The 19,820-nt window shown below is 40.7% G+C and overlaps 1 protein-coding gene across 4 annotated transcripts in view; it reads left to right on the top strand.

The window, feature by feature from the left end:
- The window catches only part of ELMO1 (engulfment and cell motility 1), a 376,239-nt gene that overhangs the window by 57,609 nt on the left and 298,810 nt on the right, over nucleotides 1–19,820 (top strand). For 2 of the 4 annotated variants that reach the window (XM_042475479.1, XM_042475477.1), the window contains exon 2: nucleotides 13,521–13,674. The exons of 1 other annotated variant lie outside the window; for it this stretch is intronic. In XM_042475479.1, coding sequence (XP_042331413.1) covers nucleotides 13,597–13,674 — 78 coding nt within the window. In that variant the 5' untranslated portion in view covers nucleotides 13,521–13,596. Of the gene's footprint in view, nucleotides 1–13,520; nucleotides 13,675–15,697; nucleotides 15,812–19,820 lie in introns of those variants that run through there. One more of the 4 variants, XM_042475478.1, reaches the window with a different exon arrangement.

Here is a 19,820-nt window from a genome sequence, read left to right as displayed (position 1 = left end):
GAAACAGCACAGTTTGACACGACTTTAACTGCCATGGCTCCATCCTGCGGAATCCTGGGATTTATAGTTTTGTGACGCACCAGCATTTGTTTACAAATACCTTGTAAAACTACACATCCCAAGATTTCATAGGATGGAACTACAACACATAAAGTGATGGCAAACTGTATTATTAAGCACCCTCAGTTTGGCTTTTTCTAGCTTTAATTTACTGTAGCATCAGAACATTGGTAGTTCAACAGCCAATGCAGCCTCTGCCAATGAAGGAATCCATGTTGATACTGATAATTATACAGAGCAGAGGTTGTAGTGAATTGGCAAGAGAGTGTAGATGTTAGTAGGGAGGGCAGGCAGGAATTCTCTCTATGCCCACTGCTTATAAACTTTGCATCCTTTGGCTATGTGGAAATGTATCCTGAATGTGATATGTCATTTGAAACAGAATGATTATGGACAAAATGGCTGAGCTTATTGGTTTCCCATTTAATTGTGATGATCATATGCCTTCTGTGAAATTAATTGGTGCACTTCACAAGAAATGCACCATTCAGTGTTTCAGCATTTGCTATGTTTTATATTTTTGACACATTGGCTTTACTCATCATGAATGCCATTATAATTGGAATGACTTCCATGACTAGCTTTTTCAGTAGACACATAGAGCTCACGTGCGACAATTCCTTTCCTCAGATAAAAGCTGGTATAGTGGTGTGTCTTGATGATTGTAGCATTAGGAGCTGAGGATTGCTATTTTTGAAAAAGGACGTTATAGATTTAAAGTAATTATAGAACTAGAAAGTGTGGCACAGAAGAGGTATCTAAATTGATAAAGAAGCTCGAGTGGAATCTTTTCAAGCAAAGACTAAAACAATTTTGACTTTTTCCTGTACGAATATTGTGAAGTTTTAAAGATTTCACCATTTTTCATAATACTAAAACTTGAAGAAAAAACAACACCACATTTTATTGGCAGTGGGTTAAAAAAAACAAATGCAACGATTCTTCAATACAGGAATGATTACAAAAAGGCTTAATTTCTGGAAACAGAGGGCTATTTGAAATCATTAGCTGTGACAGTTAATAGAAGTCAAGATTTAGAGACAGCACTTGTCTTAGTGGTCGACTTTTAGCTCTGCTTTCCATAACTTGCACATGGTCTGCTCAAACTAGCCAATATTGGGATACTTTGATTATGAACCAGCATGTGAATTGGCACATTTCAGGAATTAGAATTCACATAGTAGTGATCATATCCTAAAAAGTTAGGTGTGTATTTAAGTGTAGTGTCCAGGAATCGGTCATTTTGACTCAGGCAACTACACAGTGTTCTACTCAGGAAATAAAAAGACATGAAGAAATGGTGTGACCTTCATACTAAGGAGAGATGTGGCAAAAGCAGTCCATGGTTACAATGCAAAATCAGACCGAATCATTTTAACACGGCTCAACGGAAAACCTATAAATATCATCATAATACAAGTATACGCATGTGGGCGGGGCTGGTGTTCCGGGCTGCGTTTGGGGGCGTGTCCTACTACTAACTTCCAACACGTGGACCAGGAAAGGAAAACACCGGTTTGCAATGCACTCAAAAACTTTAATGTAACTCAACTTTTCCAACTTCCTCCCCTTTGGGATAACAGTTAACCAACAAAACATAACTCTAAGCCCTTACGGCCGTTCCCCGTTTTCCCTCCTGTCTTGTATCCTAGACTGTCTCACAAAGACGCAGTCTCTCGCATGGGATTCGGACCCCTATGATACTTCTCAAGGGGTTCGGTTTCTGACTTCTCCTTCAGCGTGGGTAGGGGCCCTACTTCCCAGCGTTCCCCTCGTGGGTCCCACCACTCGTCCTCCAAGTCCGGTAACTTGCGTGCTCTCCAGGCGTCAGAGTCCGGGAAAGGAAAATCCCCTTCCTCACGTGGGTCACGCAGCTGGACTTCCTCGTGTGGCCCTCGCCGCCGCTGGGCTCCTCGTCGACTCAAGGAGACAGGAATAGCCCTCCGCCCTGGGCTGCGTCGCACCTGTCCTCTCCCTTCCTCGGCCGCAACTTCCCGTCCAGCTCTTCCGCGTCCCAATCTCCCCGCCCGCTCTGGCCCTGCCTCCTTTATTCTCTCAAGGGCTACCTCCGCCCCTCCTCCCAGCTCCACCCCTTGGCTCTCCTCTTGCCCTAATTCCTCCCCTCCCACCTGGTCCTCTTTAGCCTCCTCATCCCTCTCCTTTACTGCCACCTCACTACAACGCACCAACCACAGAGGCAAAAGAAGAAGAAATTGAAATATTCTATGAAGGACTACAGGAAGAAATTGACAAAACACCAGCATAGGACGTCAAGCTGATAATAGGAGATAATAGGAGATATAAATGCTAAATAATAGGAAGAAATGAAGGATCAAAAACAGTAGGCAAATTCAGACTAGGCAAAAGGAATGAGGCACGTGACTGTCTGATAAATTTTTGAAAACACCTTCTTCATACAACCAGAAAGAAGGCTACACACATAGGCACGACCAGATGGCCAACACAAAAACCAAATAGATTGTGTAATTGGAAACAAAAGCTGGAAGAGCTCCATTCTGGTGGTCAAACTGGACCAGGTACTGACTGTGGTACAGACCGTGAACTGTATATATCAACAGCCATATGAAGATTCATCATAAATTCATTTGAGATGTGGTGCTGGAGAAGTGTGCTGAGGATACCACAGACTGCAAAAAGAACAAATAGGTGGGCCCTAGAGCAGATCAAGCATGCAATTTTCCTTGAGGCAAATATGACTAAACTGAACCTGTCATACTTTGGTCACATCCTGAAAAGACACAACTCATTAGAAAAATTGGGAAAAGTGGAAGGCATTAGGAAGAGAGGAAGACCACATGTTAGATAGATGGAATCAATAAAGGAAGTTATGGGTATGAATCTGAAGAAAATGGGAAGAGTAGTGGAGGATAGGGGGTCTTGGAAATGTCTCATCCACAGGGTCACCATAAGTCGAGATCAACTCGAGGGTAGATAACAACAACAAATGCTGGCTGTAAGCTGTAGGTTGGTTTGGATGGGATTTTTCCAATATAACCAAAGCTCAAAAGCTACACACATATGTTCATAATAAAATGCATATTCTTTAGAATTTGACACCATATATTTTTAACAAAAACTTAATTGTGATGAAGGGTTGCAAATTAGCTGTGATTTCAGGTAAGCAAGGGTGCTTTATTTTTTTAATGTTTGTATAATTTCATATTGGTTGTAGTTATGGTTTTAATGTGATGCTTTTAAAATTATGTTTTAAGTGTCAAGGGTTTTTAGCTGATTCTTTTTATGAGTTTCCTTGGATGCTAGTATTGCTGTGTAAACATTTTATAATCCCAGTTCAAAAGAGAGATAAGGATATAAGAATTTGGCAAACTAAGGTCCACTCTTAGTCAATATATTTCTTCAATACATATGCTTAAGTGGGAGAACAATGTGACCTTAACAGAAGGTTAACACAAGGAAATGGCAAGGACATCCTAGTGTAGATAAACAGATTTGCACATATATGGTGATTAAATTCTTCTTATAATCTGAGTATGAGAAAGAGAGTTTAATTATTAGATGGACTGTTGTGGGTGGGAGATTGCAATCGGAGAATTTAGAAAGTTTAGAGGGAAAAGAAATACACTAATTACAGACAATGCAGATAAGGAAACCACATCAATCCTTTAGGGCACAAAGCTGTTAATAGAAATGGCAATATCTCCCAAACCAGTTGTATAACCTTTCTGGACACATGTCATGCCCAGCATGGCTGAGGATGCCCAAGAGGAGTCTGACTCTGAGCCTGGCCCTAGTTCTGCCCTGACAGTACTAACAGAGAGTGTTGCTCAAGAGGATGGTCAGGAGCCCAGTGTCCAGGCAACAGAGCCCCCTCGCAATATTGGCATGAAGGAGGAGAAGAAGGAGAAGGAGGAGATGGAGGACAACTTACCTGTGCCTTCCTATAGCCAAAGGAGATTGAAAGGGTGGAGCTGCGGTGGTCTCAGAGGCTTTGTATGAGATGCTGAGCAATTAAGGAACAGCTGCACCAGTGAAGGCTGAAGATAAAAGTCTAGGAGGAATGCCAGAAACTTTGTCAGAGGTTAACTGATTTCCTTGATGAAAGCACTTTGTTTGTGGACTCTCTTCTTGACTTCGTAGCTTGGACTTGTGGATCTTGGATTGACCATTCTGTTTTGCTGGAACCCTTGACCCTTTTTGGACTTCTTGACTATGCTGACTGACTGTTTGACCCTTTGGCTTGAACCCAGACTGATTACGGACCTTGCTTTTAGAATTCTGCCTTTTGCTTTGTAAGTCTGCAGTTCAAGACTTGCTTTATTAATACACATGTTATTTTGTGCTATTTTGTTTTTCTTGTCTCTACCTTATTTTGGGGCTTGTTATCAGCTGTTGGCTGTTTTCCTGGACAACACACAGTAAATGAGTTACAGGTTGTGGTCCTTCAACAAAGAAATCACAAATGAAAACTAGAAAGAGAAACTGCTGAACTGAATTACATTCACAAATTCTAATCCACTAGCAGAGGTATGAACAAGGACAATGGCTTCATGGCACACTACATATATTAATACAAGTGTCCTTTCTACTGCACATACAACAGTAGGAATCTTATCAGAAAGAGTTTTGAACCCACAGAAACTGATTTTTTAGTAAGCAGATTTATTGCTTTCACACATTGACTGACCATTATCAAGTTTTGAAAGACCTTGTATCACATTATGGAAAATTCAGGGTAATGGTAATGGTTTGCATCTTTTTGGATCCTGTTAATCTCTGGCTTCCTCTCTTTTTGCTAGTTCACGACATAATGTGTTGATATTCTATCTATGTTCTTCTTTCAAAATGCATCTGTTTAGTGAAACCTAAAGGTTTCATAACTTAACTTTAATTTATTACATTAATTTGTCTCCCATATGATTTGAACATTAACTCCTGGAATGCCCAGCCAGCATGGCCAATAGTCAGTTGTTCTGAGAGTTGGAAGTCCAGAATATCTATAGGATCGTTGTGCTGCTTCTTTCTGATTTAGAAGTGAGAGGGAGGAAAGATCTAAAGAGGCCTCTTTAAGACAGCTGGAATGGTCAGCGGAACATATACGCCCATGACCTTTCAAGGAGAGCTGAGTTTTTGACCCCCTAATTGTACACAGTCAACGTATACAATGTACACAGTGGACGTAAGGCTGTTGCCTTGGTGAGGACAGGCTAGTATTCTCTTCTGTGACCTACTGAGAAATACAACCCCACCTCCAGTAGCAACAACTGAGAAAGGCTCAGTGGAGGAGCAGTTGTTCTGTCACCATTGCTTATCCTGTCATCAGGGTACCCTTTTCAAATTTCTGAGACTCCCTTTCTGTGTGAATAGTCATACTGTAGTATTCAAAGATAAAGTGTTAGCAACTGGAAAAAAATGTATAGGTCTGCTCCTTTAGGACTTTTAGCCTGGACCCTTTCTAATATTGATCACATGTATGTTGGAAGTAATTGTATGTCTTAACAACCAGCCTATATGTAATATATATACACATGCTTGTATAGTAGCTAGTTGCTTGTTTCATCTTGTTTGGCCCCTAGCAATGGCAGCAGATGGATCCCAGATCATTGCGGCATTGGATCCTCTCCAGGTTTTAGTGTAAACTTTAAGCAAGCTCTCCAAGATAATAGAAGCTATTTTGAAGATTGGTTTCAGCACCTTGGAGAGCTCTTTAGATGTTTGGACTAACCAAACCAACATGGGAACTGCCAGCTGCCACTATTCCTCAGTTGGCTTACAATCAAGTTCCTTTGTAATAACTTCACTAGTACTACACATTCTTGTCCTGATGTTATGCCACACTGTCTTCTTACAGCTTCTCCACATCATGGCTTATTATGACATCAGGTTACAGGTTAGGACAGGTGCAAGCAAGGTGGATCCATCAAGATGTTCTGTACTATTGCTCTCATTAATCTTCACCACTGAGTGGCAACTTGCTCCACCCTGGATGAAAGCTACAATCCTATGTACGCCTAACTAGATGTAAGATTCCTTTTACATACTTCTGCCCAAATCTGCATAGGATGCCACCAGAAGTGCTAGGCATTAAGCAGAAGGAAGGCTGCCATTTTCATTGGTGATCAGTTATGTGTTAGATTATCTGCAATGGGCCCTTGCTTTGGATCACTTGGGTTTCTTGTATGGCTGCAGCTGAGCTTATGAAAGGAAAAGGAAGCAGCATGAAAGCTTCTTTGTATATCTGGTGTTCTGATCCAGTGTCCTACCTTTAGTCTATTCTTGCAGGCCATAGGGAGCATGTAAAACTCCTTTATATCTGGCTGCTCATCCATGCTATTTAAAAGCAACGATAATTCTCTGGGGGATGTTAATTTAGTGTTGGATTGTCTTTCTAAAATTGTTAATTAGACTTCTTCTCAGAGGACCCTTTCAGTTCAACACTTCTTTCAGATTTATAGGCCTGGCCCTTTAGATGTGAAAATATTATTTAAAAGAAGAAGAAGAAAAAAAAAAGAAAACAAACACTGTAATTGACAATAAGTGGTTATACAAGATGCCGAATGGAGTGTAATCCCCCCACCCTTTTTACACATACACATTTGTACTCACTTGGGTAGGAACTGACTTTTGCTATCATTTCCCCTACTGGAAAGATGCACTGTCAAATTACCACCTCTTTTTAAAGTGCTTTATATGTCAAGTTTCATATGAGGCCTTTTAGCAGTCGCACTCCAAATGGTTATTAGAATCTCAGAAGTTCTTAAAAGTATGTAAGTTCAAGAAATGTTTTAGCATCCTTTGGTTTTTTATTGAACACGTAGTTAAATGAGAGCATTCATGCCTTTGCTTTTCTTGTTGAGAAAGTGGTTCTGTCTATTAAGAGGGTGATCAGTGCAGACTTGATAGTGTTAATGGCAAGCCAGTTTCTTCTTACCTACCCATTCATTCCCTCTCTTGGCTATGTTGCCTAGTGAGGAATTAAAATAGTCATGCTGAATTTTCTTTGTTCAGTGTTCTGTGCATGTAGCATCCAAATGTATGTCCATGGAAAGTTTGCAAGAAGGGCAAGAGTGCAACTGCTTCCTCTATCTTGCATTCCCGAGTAACTGATATACACGGGGACACAGTCTCACATACTAGGGGGATCAATAACCATGATAACCAGTAGTCACTGATAACTCCCTCCTCCCATTAGTTTATCTAGTCCCTCTTTAGAGCTGTCTAAACCCATAGTCCTTGGTACTTCTTGTGATCAGAAATTTTACAGTTTCAGTCATGTGCTGTGTGAAGAAATAGTTCCTTTTATTAGTCCTTAATCTCTCACGGTTCATTTTCAGTGAGTGAGCCCACTGGATTCTAGCATTATAAGGCAAGGATAAAAGTGCTGCCATTTTCATATTATGAATGATTTCATACACTTCTGTCTTCATCCCTCCACTCAACTTTTTTTCTCAACTAAATAGCCCCAAACATTTTAATCTGTCTTCATAGGGGTGTCGCTCCAGGCTTCTGACCATTTGGTTGCCTTTTCTTCACTTTTTCCAGCTCTGTAATATTTTTTTGGATGTTATCAGACAAGGGAAATTGGAAGTATAATCCAATGGCAATCCGAACACAATCACGGGGTTTAACATTATTGCATGATAGACTACCACACGCAATTTTGGGCAATGGGAAGTCAGTCCAAACGCAATCATGGGGTTTCACGTTATTGTGTGAGAGGTGATCACATGCAATTTCGGGCAATGGCAAGCTATTTTCAGGCAGTGGTAAGTCAGTTCGAATGCAATTCGAATTCACGTAAATTCGCTGAACTAGCAAATTCACGTGAATGCGTTCTGGCCCCACTTTCTTTTCATTTGAAATTAAGAGAAATTCCTCCCGTGTTATAAAATCCTTTCAGACAGTATCTGAAACTGTGCACAGTGTTCCAAAGCAATATGATACTGGCAACTGTGCATTTTTTTCCCTTTTATAGTTATGTCTAACATAGAATTTCCATTTTTTTACAGCATCTATGCACTGGTTTGACATTTCATCAAGGTATCTAACACAATCCCAAGATCCCTTTCTTGGTTAATCACAGCCAGCTCAGGTTCTATCAGTGTCTATTTGCCCTAATGGGCATCACTTTGCATTTACTTACATAGAATTATAGAGTTGGAAGGAACATCTTGTATCACCCCTGCCATCCAGGCAGCCACAACTAAAGCACCCCAAGATGGCCATCCAACCTGTTTAAGGACCTACAAAGGAAAAAAGTTGACCATCCTCTGATGCAGTCTGCTGTATTGTTGAACAGCTCTTACCATCAGAAAACTTTCCCTACATGTTCAGGTGGAATCTTTTGCCTTATAATGTGAATCAATTGTTTCCTGTCGATTGTTGAATCAATTGTTTCCAGTTTCTGGAGCAACAGAAAACAAGCATTCTCCATCTTCCATATGACATCCATTCAGCTGGCTATCAGAGGAAGATGGCTATCATGTCACCTGTCACCTCCAAATTAAACATACCCAGCTCTCTTAACTATCCCTCATGGGACATGGTATCCAGATCTTTTACCATCTTGGTTACCCTCCTTTGGATACATTCCAGCTTGTCACTGTCCTTCTTAGGGATGTGTTGTGTTTCTCCTAAGAGGGAAAATGAGCAATTTAATCAGTTTTCTCCCTGCTGCCATATATGTGCAAGGAGATCTCACCTAAGAAGAAAGTCTGCAATGGTGAGGGAGAGCTCCCTGGCTTCCTCTTTCGTGATACTGGAAGACTTAGAGAGAGGAGAAGGCAGTTGAGAAATTGGAACGCTACAGCTCCTTTGCCTGACCTTATGAATTTTCCCTCCTCAAGCATTACAATATTCTTTGTATGCCTAATCATTTAGGACACAGAATACCAGACCAATAAATGAAGGAGAACAATGGAGGAAGAGGGTTTCTTTTTTGAGGGACTGGGCCCATGGTCTATTAACTCTTGAAAAACTAGTTGCTGATTAGTGTGTTTTAAAAAACCAGTAGTCTTAAAATGTTTGCAACCCAGAGCCTTCTTTAATCTAAACACACATTTGAGGGCCTTAATTTCTTATTCTTAACCATAAATTTGTTTGGTAGTACTATTGTTGTGCAAGTGAGCCAAGCTTCCAGGTCTGGTACTCTCTTCAGAGGCCTCTGTGCAAACAACCCCTGTGGATGGTTATTGAATCACATTTAATGCCTTGTCAGCTACAGGCAAGTGGGGTGCATCCAAGTGCTTGCATATTAACACATGGGAAAATACCTCAAAATAGCCTCATATCATGGGTATCCTTAGCAACACATCCACTCAAATGCAAACTATGTGCTCATTTCACATACACTTTACAAACAAAAACAGTATCATGGCTGTGGAATATAGTTGTAGAAACGTTTTACCAAAATCGATGCTATAGAGACCAATATGTAACTGCATCCCACCGATAAAGAACAATGATTCTCCATATATCAATAGTGCTTGGAGTAATCTCCTAAAGCTTTGCTGCTAAACACGGCCAGTGCATTTTGCTTTTACAAGTTGCATCAGGGATAGTTCTGCTGCTTACAACTTGTGTGTTAATTACTATAGCACAGCAGGATTTCTCCAAAACTGCTGGGTTGTGCTTGATATTTGCTATGCTTCCACCTCCACCCTAAAAAAAAAGACAAAATGTACTGACTGTCATTATACCTCTGACTGTGCACTGTAATTGAGTAATTTCTCTTGGTTTTAAAAACTTCTTTTCTGGCACTCAGGTTTCTAATTTTTGCCAAACTTGAAGATGATGTGTAATGCATACTTGTGCAATTGCCTAAGCTTCATCCAAATTACCAACTGTGCATATTTTGCTTAGTTTCCTATATTACACATGTCTAGCATGTCAAACTTTTCCTCTTCCTTAATCTTTAATGTTTATTATTCGTTTAAACTTTTATTTACTTATTTTTCCTTTGAGGTGTGCAGATAGAAAAATATGACACTTAAATTCTTGATCTGCAAAGAAGCCAGATCTACTGACCCTTATGATGATGCAGTCTTGTATATGGCTAATTCTGAAGAGAGAGTATTTATATGCTACTCAGTTGTATGTCGGTTTTAGGTGACTAACAAGACATGTTTTTTCTATGCATTGATTGCTGTAGAGGAAGCTAGCAGAGTGCGAACAGAATTGTATTCCTGCCTATATTTATAACAGAAATGCGGAGGAGAGTGACAGACAGGGATGGGGATGGTAGCTCTTTATGTCATTCCTATGCTTCCATACTCCTCCTGATCGAGATGGTATGGAGCTTTTAAAAAGTAGCAAGGAAGGAAGGAAGGAAGGAAGGAAGGAAGGAAGGAAGGAAGGAAGGGGGGACCTGTAATATGAAGACTGGAGCTGGAACAAGCTGATTTCAGATCTCAAAAAATATAATTGGTGTAAATCTTAAACATATAAAAGGAAGCAGTCCCAGAGTCTGGGTTTCTAGGAGTCAGCAGGGTGTAGTGGTTTGATTGTTGGAATCCAGGAGACCAAGATTCGAATTCTTACTCAGCCATGGAAACCTATTGTGGGTGACCTTAGGCGAGTCACACTCTCTCATCCCTCTGAACAAATCTTACCAAGAAAGCCCCATGATAGGTTCACCCTAGGATTGCCATACGTCAGAAACAACTTGAAGGCACACAAGGCAATGATCACTCATGGCTCCATGAATAATAAGGGTTGTCTGAACATGTATTTTGAAATGAGTGAAGCCAAAGGCGCAAAGTACTTTTGGAAGGGGAGGGAATTTTATTCCATGCTAGATGTGTGAAAATGAAAATATGATAGATTTTATGTGAATGCTTCCATCTTAAAATGTAGTTTCTGTCATGTATGTCCTGTTGTGTTTGATGGCAACCCCCCCCCAAAACCCTCTCAAGTGAATTTTCTTAAAACTGAAGTATATTTTGGTTACTAGCTTATAATTAAGTTACAGATTGTATGTGAAGAGATTGTCCCTAGCGGTGATGGCGTGGGGATGATAAAGTACTTTCAAGGGCAGACAGTTCTCCTTCCTTCTACCTCTGGTGTACTGGTGAGAGTTGTGTCTATCCCCTTATTTATGGCATTAGTTTAAATAACAGAACCGGACAGAGTAGTAGAAGTGACCTCCAAAAGTTACTTTTTAAAATAGTTTAACAGTTATAGTTCTAAGGCCCAGAAAAGAAGGTAGTTTTTAGTTGCAATTTTCAAGTGACTTTGGACCGAAACAGACAGTCCAAAAAGGGCAGATTGGGGCTTCCCTGGAGCTGGTCATCCCGGGGCTGCAGCAACCACATGCCATGGTCCCAATCTGCCCTGACATTGGCTCAAATAGGGGCAGAAAAGATCCTCTCCTCTTTAGGCTGGTAAAGGGCTGCCTTTGGCGGCCCCACTGCAAACCCAGAGCAGCTTCTGGGTGCTCCAACGCCATGCCTCCCGAGCATCTTGAAGCCACCCATGTGTAAACACCACATCGCCTGAGCATCTTGAAGCCACCCCTGTGTAATTGGCCAGGATGGCTTCCAGAAGGCGGCATGTGGCTTTACCAGCCGTCTGTTTCATGGCTGGTTATAGACCAGTCTTCTGTAGGTTGGACTGCAACTTCCTGCATGAGGGAGAAATGATCCTTAGCATATTGTTGTGTCCGTTTATCATGGTTAAGGGATTCCTTGCTTACTTCTCCGACCACTAAAGTGTGCTAGATAAATAATGAATGCCAGTTTCCCAGCCACAGGTATAAAAAGAAACTCCAAGCTCAGTCTTTTACAATGAATATTGATCTGAGTCAGTACAGTACACCACATGCCAATGAAATATGAGGTGGAAGAATTATAGTTAGAGATACCAGATAGGCTGGTTTGGACCTGACTTGTATCCTTTGTATTAGTATTTAAAAACCCTTGATTGATGGTCCTGGTGGATTGGTCAGAAATAGTGTGGGCTAATTTGGCTTAAGTGAGTAGGCTAGAACTACACTACTTTGGGAAGATGTATTAATTCCTTGTAGGACTTCATTGCTCCACTTTTTTTTACTCTCGACATTAGAGTGTAGAGCCCTGCTGGTAGGATTGGACTGAAATGATTTTCCAAGCTATATCTGGTTTATCTCTGTGCTCTTATGGTGAACCAATTTTATAATATAAACTGGCAATTGTCCTTTGGATATCTAGAACCTGAGCATTCAAAGTCATGGTCCACTCTTTTGAAATTAGAAGTCTTACTAAATGGAAATCCATATATGGGTGAGGCTTGAATTACTTGGCTTTAAGTTATCATGCTCACTAACCTCTTCATTCAAGTTTGCATCTAAATGATGTCTGGAAACTTGCCTTTGATCTGGCTCCAGTTCTGACTTGAGCCTTTATGTCATCCATCATGGGCACTGGAATATGCTGAATCGAATTAGACCACCGGTCTGTCTCATCCACTATTGTCTGTGGTGACAGCAGCAATCCAGGGTTTTAGGCAGGAGTTTTTGAGACCAACCTGCAGATGCCAGGAACCTGAGATTTTCTGCATGCAGAAACTAAATGGTGTAACCCTATCACAGGATCAGTTACTTTATTTGGTAATACAGTGGGCCCTTGTTATCCGCTGGGGTTTAGTTCCAGGACCCCTCATGGATATCAAAATCCATGGATGTTCAAGGCATTGCAAAATGATGTCTGTTATATAAAATAGCAAAATCAAGGTTTGCTATTTGTAATTTATACTATATATATATATATATATATATATATATATATATATATATATTCATTCATTCATTCATTCATTCAAGCTGCATCTGTGGATAAAGGAGGGCCGACTGTATAGCTCTGTAATAATATGAAAACTATTTCATATTATAGACAGAATACGTTTGTCTCATATATTCCAAATTAGAAGTGCCTTTTCTGTATGTCTGGTGGTATGTCTCCCTTCAAAACATGATGTTGATGTGGAATATATGCTTTTCTGGTATGCACACATTTGAAAAGTGCTGTTATTTTCTGCTTTTTCCCTTGATATTCTGGTTGCTATAGTGCAATGATCTATTTGTGAACACACAGAAGATCATTGCTGTAGATAAAGGAAAAATATTTTTGGTCATAACATAGTGGATCATTATCCTTCTTGGAAGGTGCTAGAAGATCTCACAGGTTGTTTTGGTTCTCCAAAAAAGTGGAATATAACATTCAGTCTCTTTCAGCCTTGATACAGATTTTTGAAATATTTTTTCTCTATCTAATCTACCTGTGTTTAAAAACTACTTAATTTGTGACTTTTCTTCATAGCATATTCATCTGTTTTAGCCATCCTTTTCACCAGGTTGGCTAGTTCCATGCTGTACAGCTTTTAGAGGGCATTCATGCATGCCATCTATCACAAACTTGCACACCTTTTGTGTACTTGCCAAGTCATGCAGGCAGATGTGTTTGTGTTAGAATTTGTTTTAAACAATGCTCTCCTTTCTTTTCTTCCAGCTGTGAATGAAAGAGAGACACTCTGCAGTATACAGTGTTCAGTTTTGCTAGCTTTGAAAAACAGTGACAACTAAAAATGCCACCCCCTGCAGATATTGTGAAAGTGGCTATAGAATGGCCTGGTGCCTTTCCCAAGCTGATGGAAATTGATCAAGTAAGTGCCTTATTCTGTACATTTTTATATATTTATGCTTATTTGCATCAATAATTTTTGAATATTAATTATGACTCCAAGGTAGATTTATTATACAAATGTAACTGAGGAACTGCCACCTTACCTGAACAAAACCTTTGCTATGAATTTTGTATAACTCTTCACCTCTTGGCTGGACCAAGTTGTAATGTTCTATGTGACATAAAAATATTTCAAAAGATATGTTTGGACAGGAATGTTTTATTTTATATTTTTATTACATTTTTATACATTAAAAAGAGAAAAGGATAGGAAAAGAGAAACAAATATATATACACAAAATAAACTTATATACCTGTATGCTATATATACCATTATATAGCATACCATGTTAAAGAAACATATACCATGTTAAAGAAACAACAAACCTAGGCATATCATTTTTCCATTTCAGCATAGTCAATGTAAATATAAGTATCTAATAACAACTAAGTTCCGTAATACGACAGGAATGATATTTTATAATTAAATGATTATAATTTATAGGAAGAAGATGCACATCAATGTTTTACTTGTTGGCACCTATCTGGTGCTTAGTTTGCTTAACTGAGGCCCGTTACAGACCGCCCAAAAGGGGCGGTCTTGGGCCGCTGCCGGTTGCAGCGCGGAGGAGCCGCAGCAGCCAAACCGCGTGACTCCTCCGCGCTGCAAAAAAGGAGTGCAGAAATCGCATTCCTTCCGGCAACCCGGAAGAGCCGCCGCAAGTGCCAAAGTGCGCACTCGCGACGGCTCTTCCGGGTTTAGACGTCCGAACGCTGTGCGTCCGTTACGTCAAGATGGCCGCGCCCGTCTGTATAGGGCGCCGCCATCTTGCCGTATGGAATACACGTGAGAGGCAAGGCGCGTCCAGAAGCGCTGCCCCTCGCGTGTATTCCTGGCGCAACGACGGCGCCGCTTAGGCCCGTCTGTAAGGCGCCTGAGTGACACCTTTTTCTGTTCCATCTACTACAGTTAGCCCTTGATATCCGTTCAGGTTTGGTTCCAGAACCCCTTGTGAATACCAAAATCCATGGCCACTTAAGTCCCATTAAATGCAGTGATTTCCCTTATATAAAATAGCAAATTGAAGGTTTACTTTTTGTAATTTATATCTTTTTGGACATAAAGCCATGCGTAATAATTAGTATTTTTCTCATTATCAAAGCCTTCTTCCCAGATAATAAAGGGTTAAATGTGGCAGGAGGTGCAGTTGCAATTCAATGAGGCTCAGAGTCACAGTTGATGAGATAGCAATTGCCAATGAGATGGGCATTTGGGCGGAAGTGCAAACCTTCAAAATGCTTCTGATCAGAATTATAAAAAAGCCTGTAGCACCATGAGTCTTTTATCTCTGGCTCTCTCTAATCCAATCATGAGATGAGCTCTAATTCATTTGAGAGATGGATGCCCTGGCCCTTCTGAGCAGTTGGTTGAGGATGGACAAGGGATTCCTGACTCCCAGCTATTCCCTGAACATCATGGACTACAAATCCCATCTGATCTGTGAGTAGATCACAAATCTATTGAGAATGTACAGTTGGCCCTCTTTATCCACTGATTTTTTAATCCATGGATTTCAGCACCCACATCTTGAAAATATTCCAAAAAAGTATAAATTCCAAATAGCAAACCTTGATTTTCCATTCTGTATAAGGGACACTATTTTGTTGTGCCATTATATTTAACGGGGCATGGTCATCCACGGATTTTGTTATCCACGGGAGCTCTTGGAATCAAACCTCAGCAGATAACAAGAGCCCACTGTATTAGCTAGTTGAGTCAGGTTTTGTTTTGATTCTTTCTCTTGATTTGGCTGAAATGATCTACTCCGTAACTTGCAATTTGTAATCTGTGCCTGAAGGAAGATGTCCTTTATATAAGAGATATCCTTTTCCTATAAAATTTCCTTACTTGGAATAAAGCTTTTCTTTAAAAGTTCTCTGCCACTCTTACACTGCCTCTTTCATGTGCCTCGTCTCAGCAAGGCCTAGCTCTCTCCCTGAGTTTGGAAGAGAGAGGGAAGCATCTCTACAAGGAAAGTCCCAATGGAATCCCCAGTGGAATCTTCAATGGAATGCCCATCCTGGCACGATGCTGGAAAGGGAGGATCAAAACATCGGTAACAGCAATTTCATTAGATAAAAAGGTGGTCTCAAGAGGACCTGTCCAGCTCAGGCAAAAGCAGTAGAGGGACCCAGAAAATACTCACACTGTAGATGGTTGAATCTGTGGATAAAGAATCCATGGATATGGAGGGCCAACTGAACATGTACTTGCGTCTAAGTATTCCACTGTTTCCTTGATGGCACAGGTTGCATAAAACTATAATGGGATGGGATTGTGTGTAATGAGATTCATACATAAAAAAATTACGATGGAATTTTAAAGGTATCAGAAGCTGCTAGAGTTAGAATGGGAGGGCATTGCCTCTCAGTGTGGCTGAATCATACCACACCATTTCCTGGTATACTCTCAGGCTCTTGGCTATCCCTCCTATCAAAGATGGCCAGTGGGCCTGCCTGTAGAGGAAGCTGCTTCGGCTGATATGTTTCTTGATCTACAAAGGCCCAAGACAGACAGGCCTAAAAAGCTGGCTTCTATGTGGCTTGGGGGTGTGGTATTTAGATGACGCATGCCTCCAACCATGGAAGCCATGCCTGGGTTATTCCCAAGCTGCCTAAGGCGACCCAAACCCGGCCCCAGAAGGAGTGGATCTTTTCAACTCCTTGCTGCGGTCTGTTTGGGACTGTGGCAGGGGCTGGCATCGAGACCACGGTGTGTGGCCACAACGGTCCAAGGGCTTTCCTTACTTCCTGCACCTGTTCCACTCCAAAGTCTTCTAGCACTAACAGGCTTCTGGGTGTTCCTTGGATAATTCTTGGATTATTTTTGACAGCTGCCAATGACTCACTATTGGCATGCCATGGAGAAAATCGAGAATGCCAGTTCTAGATAACAAGTCTAAAAGTAATAATTAGCTGTCATCCTCCATTCTTTTACTGTTTTTACTTTTACTGCATTGACTGCTGCAGTTGCAGCTCTGATCTGTAGGTAGCTCTAGACAATCTGCTGCTTCATATAAGTAGAAATCTCTTTGCTTCATCTCTTGCCTGGCTTCAGGAATATTCTTAGAATGAGTGCAGTGATACCCGTCTACTTCCTCCTTATCCTCCAAAGTCCTTGTGTGTTACCTTTATACTGGTGGGGTCCTATTGCATGACAAAAAAAAAAATCAGAGGCTATAGTTGCTTCAATGCATGGTCTTTTCCTGACATTAAGGTCTTCTGCTGCTATTGCATAGAACTGGGCTCCTAGTGTTAGGTAAAACCATGCCAAAATTGATTCCAGGCTTGTTTCAAGTCCAAAATTTAGTGTTTATTCCATCACACACTGTGTTTTTTGTTAAAAAAAAAAACACACTACAATTCAAGAATGAAATTTCATGTGGAAGAAAAACTAGATTCATGTCAGGTTTCCCGCAGTCTCTGCACTGCTCCCAGTTCTTGAGACAGAAGCCAATTCATACAAGCAGTCTACCTGAGTACTGGCTTATTTGTCATTCTCACTCTCCTCACTGCTTCAGGGGACATGCTTTGTATCTAGACTGTGTAATTCAGATCAACTGAATTATTTGCTGCCATTTTTTGTTATGCCAAATGGCATACAGTGTACACAGCACAGTCCCAATTGCAATATACGTAAGCAGGCATGTCCAGAGAGACACTGTGAATTGGCCCAGAATCTTCCTAATTTTGGCCAGAATCAGAAAACAAAGTAGCCTCTGAGTTATTTAGAGTGGAGGCACCACTTTCAATTTAATAACAGAATGTGTCTTTAATTTAAATCTACCTTCTTCCCACCACTACAACACTTCTTCAATCCATGTATCAAAAGTTTAGGAAAGACAAATGTAGGTAAAACTCTAAAATACGTAACAGTTTTTACAACTTGGCACTTTACAGATGCATTGGTCTATAGCTATCATCACCCAGTATTGACTAGTGGTTATGGATTATGGGAGATGGAGTCTAATACATCTAGAATGTGCCAGATGGAAGGTTGTATATCAGCATATGTGCACCACAGAATGTGAAACAGTTGCCTAGACAACACTGTATAGCAGTGAAAATGAGAGTGGTGGTATTATTTGAGTTATTCTCACCACCCCAGCTAATTTCTACCAATTCAAATAAATGTAATGAAATCCTAAAAGGAGCAACAACTTCCCCCATTCTCAGTTTTTTGGCATTATGTTATAGCATTAAAATTCACCATGAATGCTCTTTGCTCATACTATTATTCCTTGTACTGGCTCATTTCAAAACTAATTTACATTTATATTAATACGATTAAAAACCTGAATAAAAGGCATGTTGTTATTAATCTCCCTTTCAGACTCTTCTTCATTTGCCAGAAGCTTCAGGAAATTTAATAGGTGTTTTCTTCTTGGCCTCTTGTAATGATCGTCACATTACAGGGAGCATATGTGTGATTGTTCAGTTAAGCTTTTATAAAGTGCTTCATAAGTGTAAGCAAACACTTATTCTCTCAGTACTTTCCTTTGCCCAGAACTGTGCTTTCTTTTTTGTTTTGACTCATGTTGCTCATCAATGAAATATGATCTACTGATAGATTATTTCTTTGTTTGTTTCTGGTGAGAAAAGTAGTTAATCTGCAGCTATGTGTTGCTTTTGTACCAAGACAAAAGCCCTCCCAAATCCCCTGCTTTCCAAAGCAGTCTGTTGAACATCAAAAAGTTCTTCCTAATGTTTAAGTGGAATCTCTTTTTTTGTAATTTGAATCTATGGATCTGTATTCTAGTCTTTGGAGCTGCAAAAACTTGGTTTCGAGATCTTTGATCATCTTGGTCGGCCTTCTCTGGACATGTTCCAGCTTGTCTATATCTCTCTTGAAGAGTAGTGCCCAAAACTGGACAGAGTATTCCAAGGTCTTAAGTCTACTTCCTCAAATGCATCTACATACAAATCTTGGTAGTTTCACCTTAGGGTCACCATAAGTCAGAACTTGAAGGCACACAGCAAAAGACCAGTTGGGAAATAGTTAACTGGCATCTTTGCTTCCTTTGTAGAAAATAAGAATGTTGTCACCCAAGCCGTAGTCAGAGGGAATATATGCACTTTCTTCTTGGTTATCTCTGTCAATCACACAACTGGGTTATCCTGCGCCTATGCAGTAAACTTCAGAAACTTCTGGAATCGTTAGGGATATCTGTTGGCAGTAACTCCACCCACTTGATATATAAGCCCCTAGCATTCCCACTCTTTCTCAGTCCCTTTTGTCTGCCACACTAGCAGCTTAGAAGGAACTTCGTTTGTTTCAGATTGCTCTTTCTCCATTGATAAATCATACTGACCTCTTTTCAGATTTTGACTACTCTTTTGGATCTTGGACTTGGTGATAAATGTGAATCAATCGACTTGGACTGTCTGACTTCGAGTTTGCTTTAGACTTCCTAATGGTTTGAAAATGGCCACTCGGTGGACCACCTTCAAATGGTGTAATAAATGGCGGGGGGGGGGGGAGGAATCCCCAGGCAGGACCAGCACAATACTTGCCTTCTCTGCCTTGGTGAGGGTCACTAGTCTTGTGCCCTCTGCAAGCCCATAAAAACCAGGACTTGAGGCTTAAAGCTGCTCTGTATGAACAGGCCTTATGCCCTGCTTCAGCTCCTGCATTCCAGGCCGCTACTACTTCCCCTGGACCTCAAGGTAAGGAGAAAGAAATAGAGGCATCAAAGGACAAGCCTTTGAAAAAGGATAAGCCCAAGAAGGGAGATAGATATGACCAGAAACGTCCTTTCACATCAATGCACTTGAGATGCTGGCTGTAGAGAAAGCCCTTTGGCCTTTGAGATTCTCCTACAAGACAAGGTGGTACTTTTGTTGACAGACAACACCACTGTCATATACTAACTGACTAAGCAATGAGGGACAAAGTCTCAGATGCTTCTTGAGATCACCCTTTGCATATGTGACTGGTGAATCCTGAGGAAAATTATTTTACAAGCCATCCACCTCCCCGGGAGGAGAACAAACTGGCAGACCAGCTCAGCAGGTCCTTGAACCTGTGCAATAAATGGTGCCTCCATCCCTAGACAGCCTCCAACC

Source organism: Sceloporus undulatus, chromosome 6 (genome assembly GCF_019175285.1).
Source record: "Sceloporus undulatus isolate JIND9_A2432 ecotype Alabama chromosome 6, SceUnd_v1.1, whole genome shotgun sequence".
In the NCBI taxonomy this organism is placed as follows: Eukaryota; Metazoa; Chordata; class Lepidosauria; order Squamata; family Phrynosomatidae; genus Sceloporus; species Sceloporus undulatus.
The sequence above is the reverse complement of the archived record's forward strand: the minus strand, read 5'-3'. Positions and strand labels throughout refer to the sequence as shown.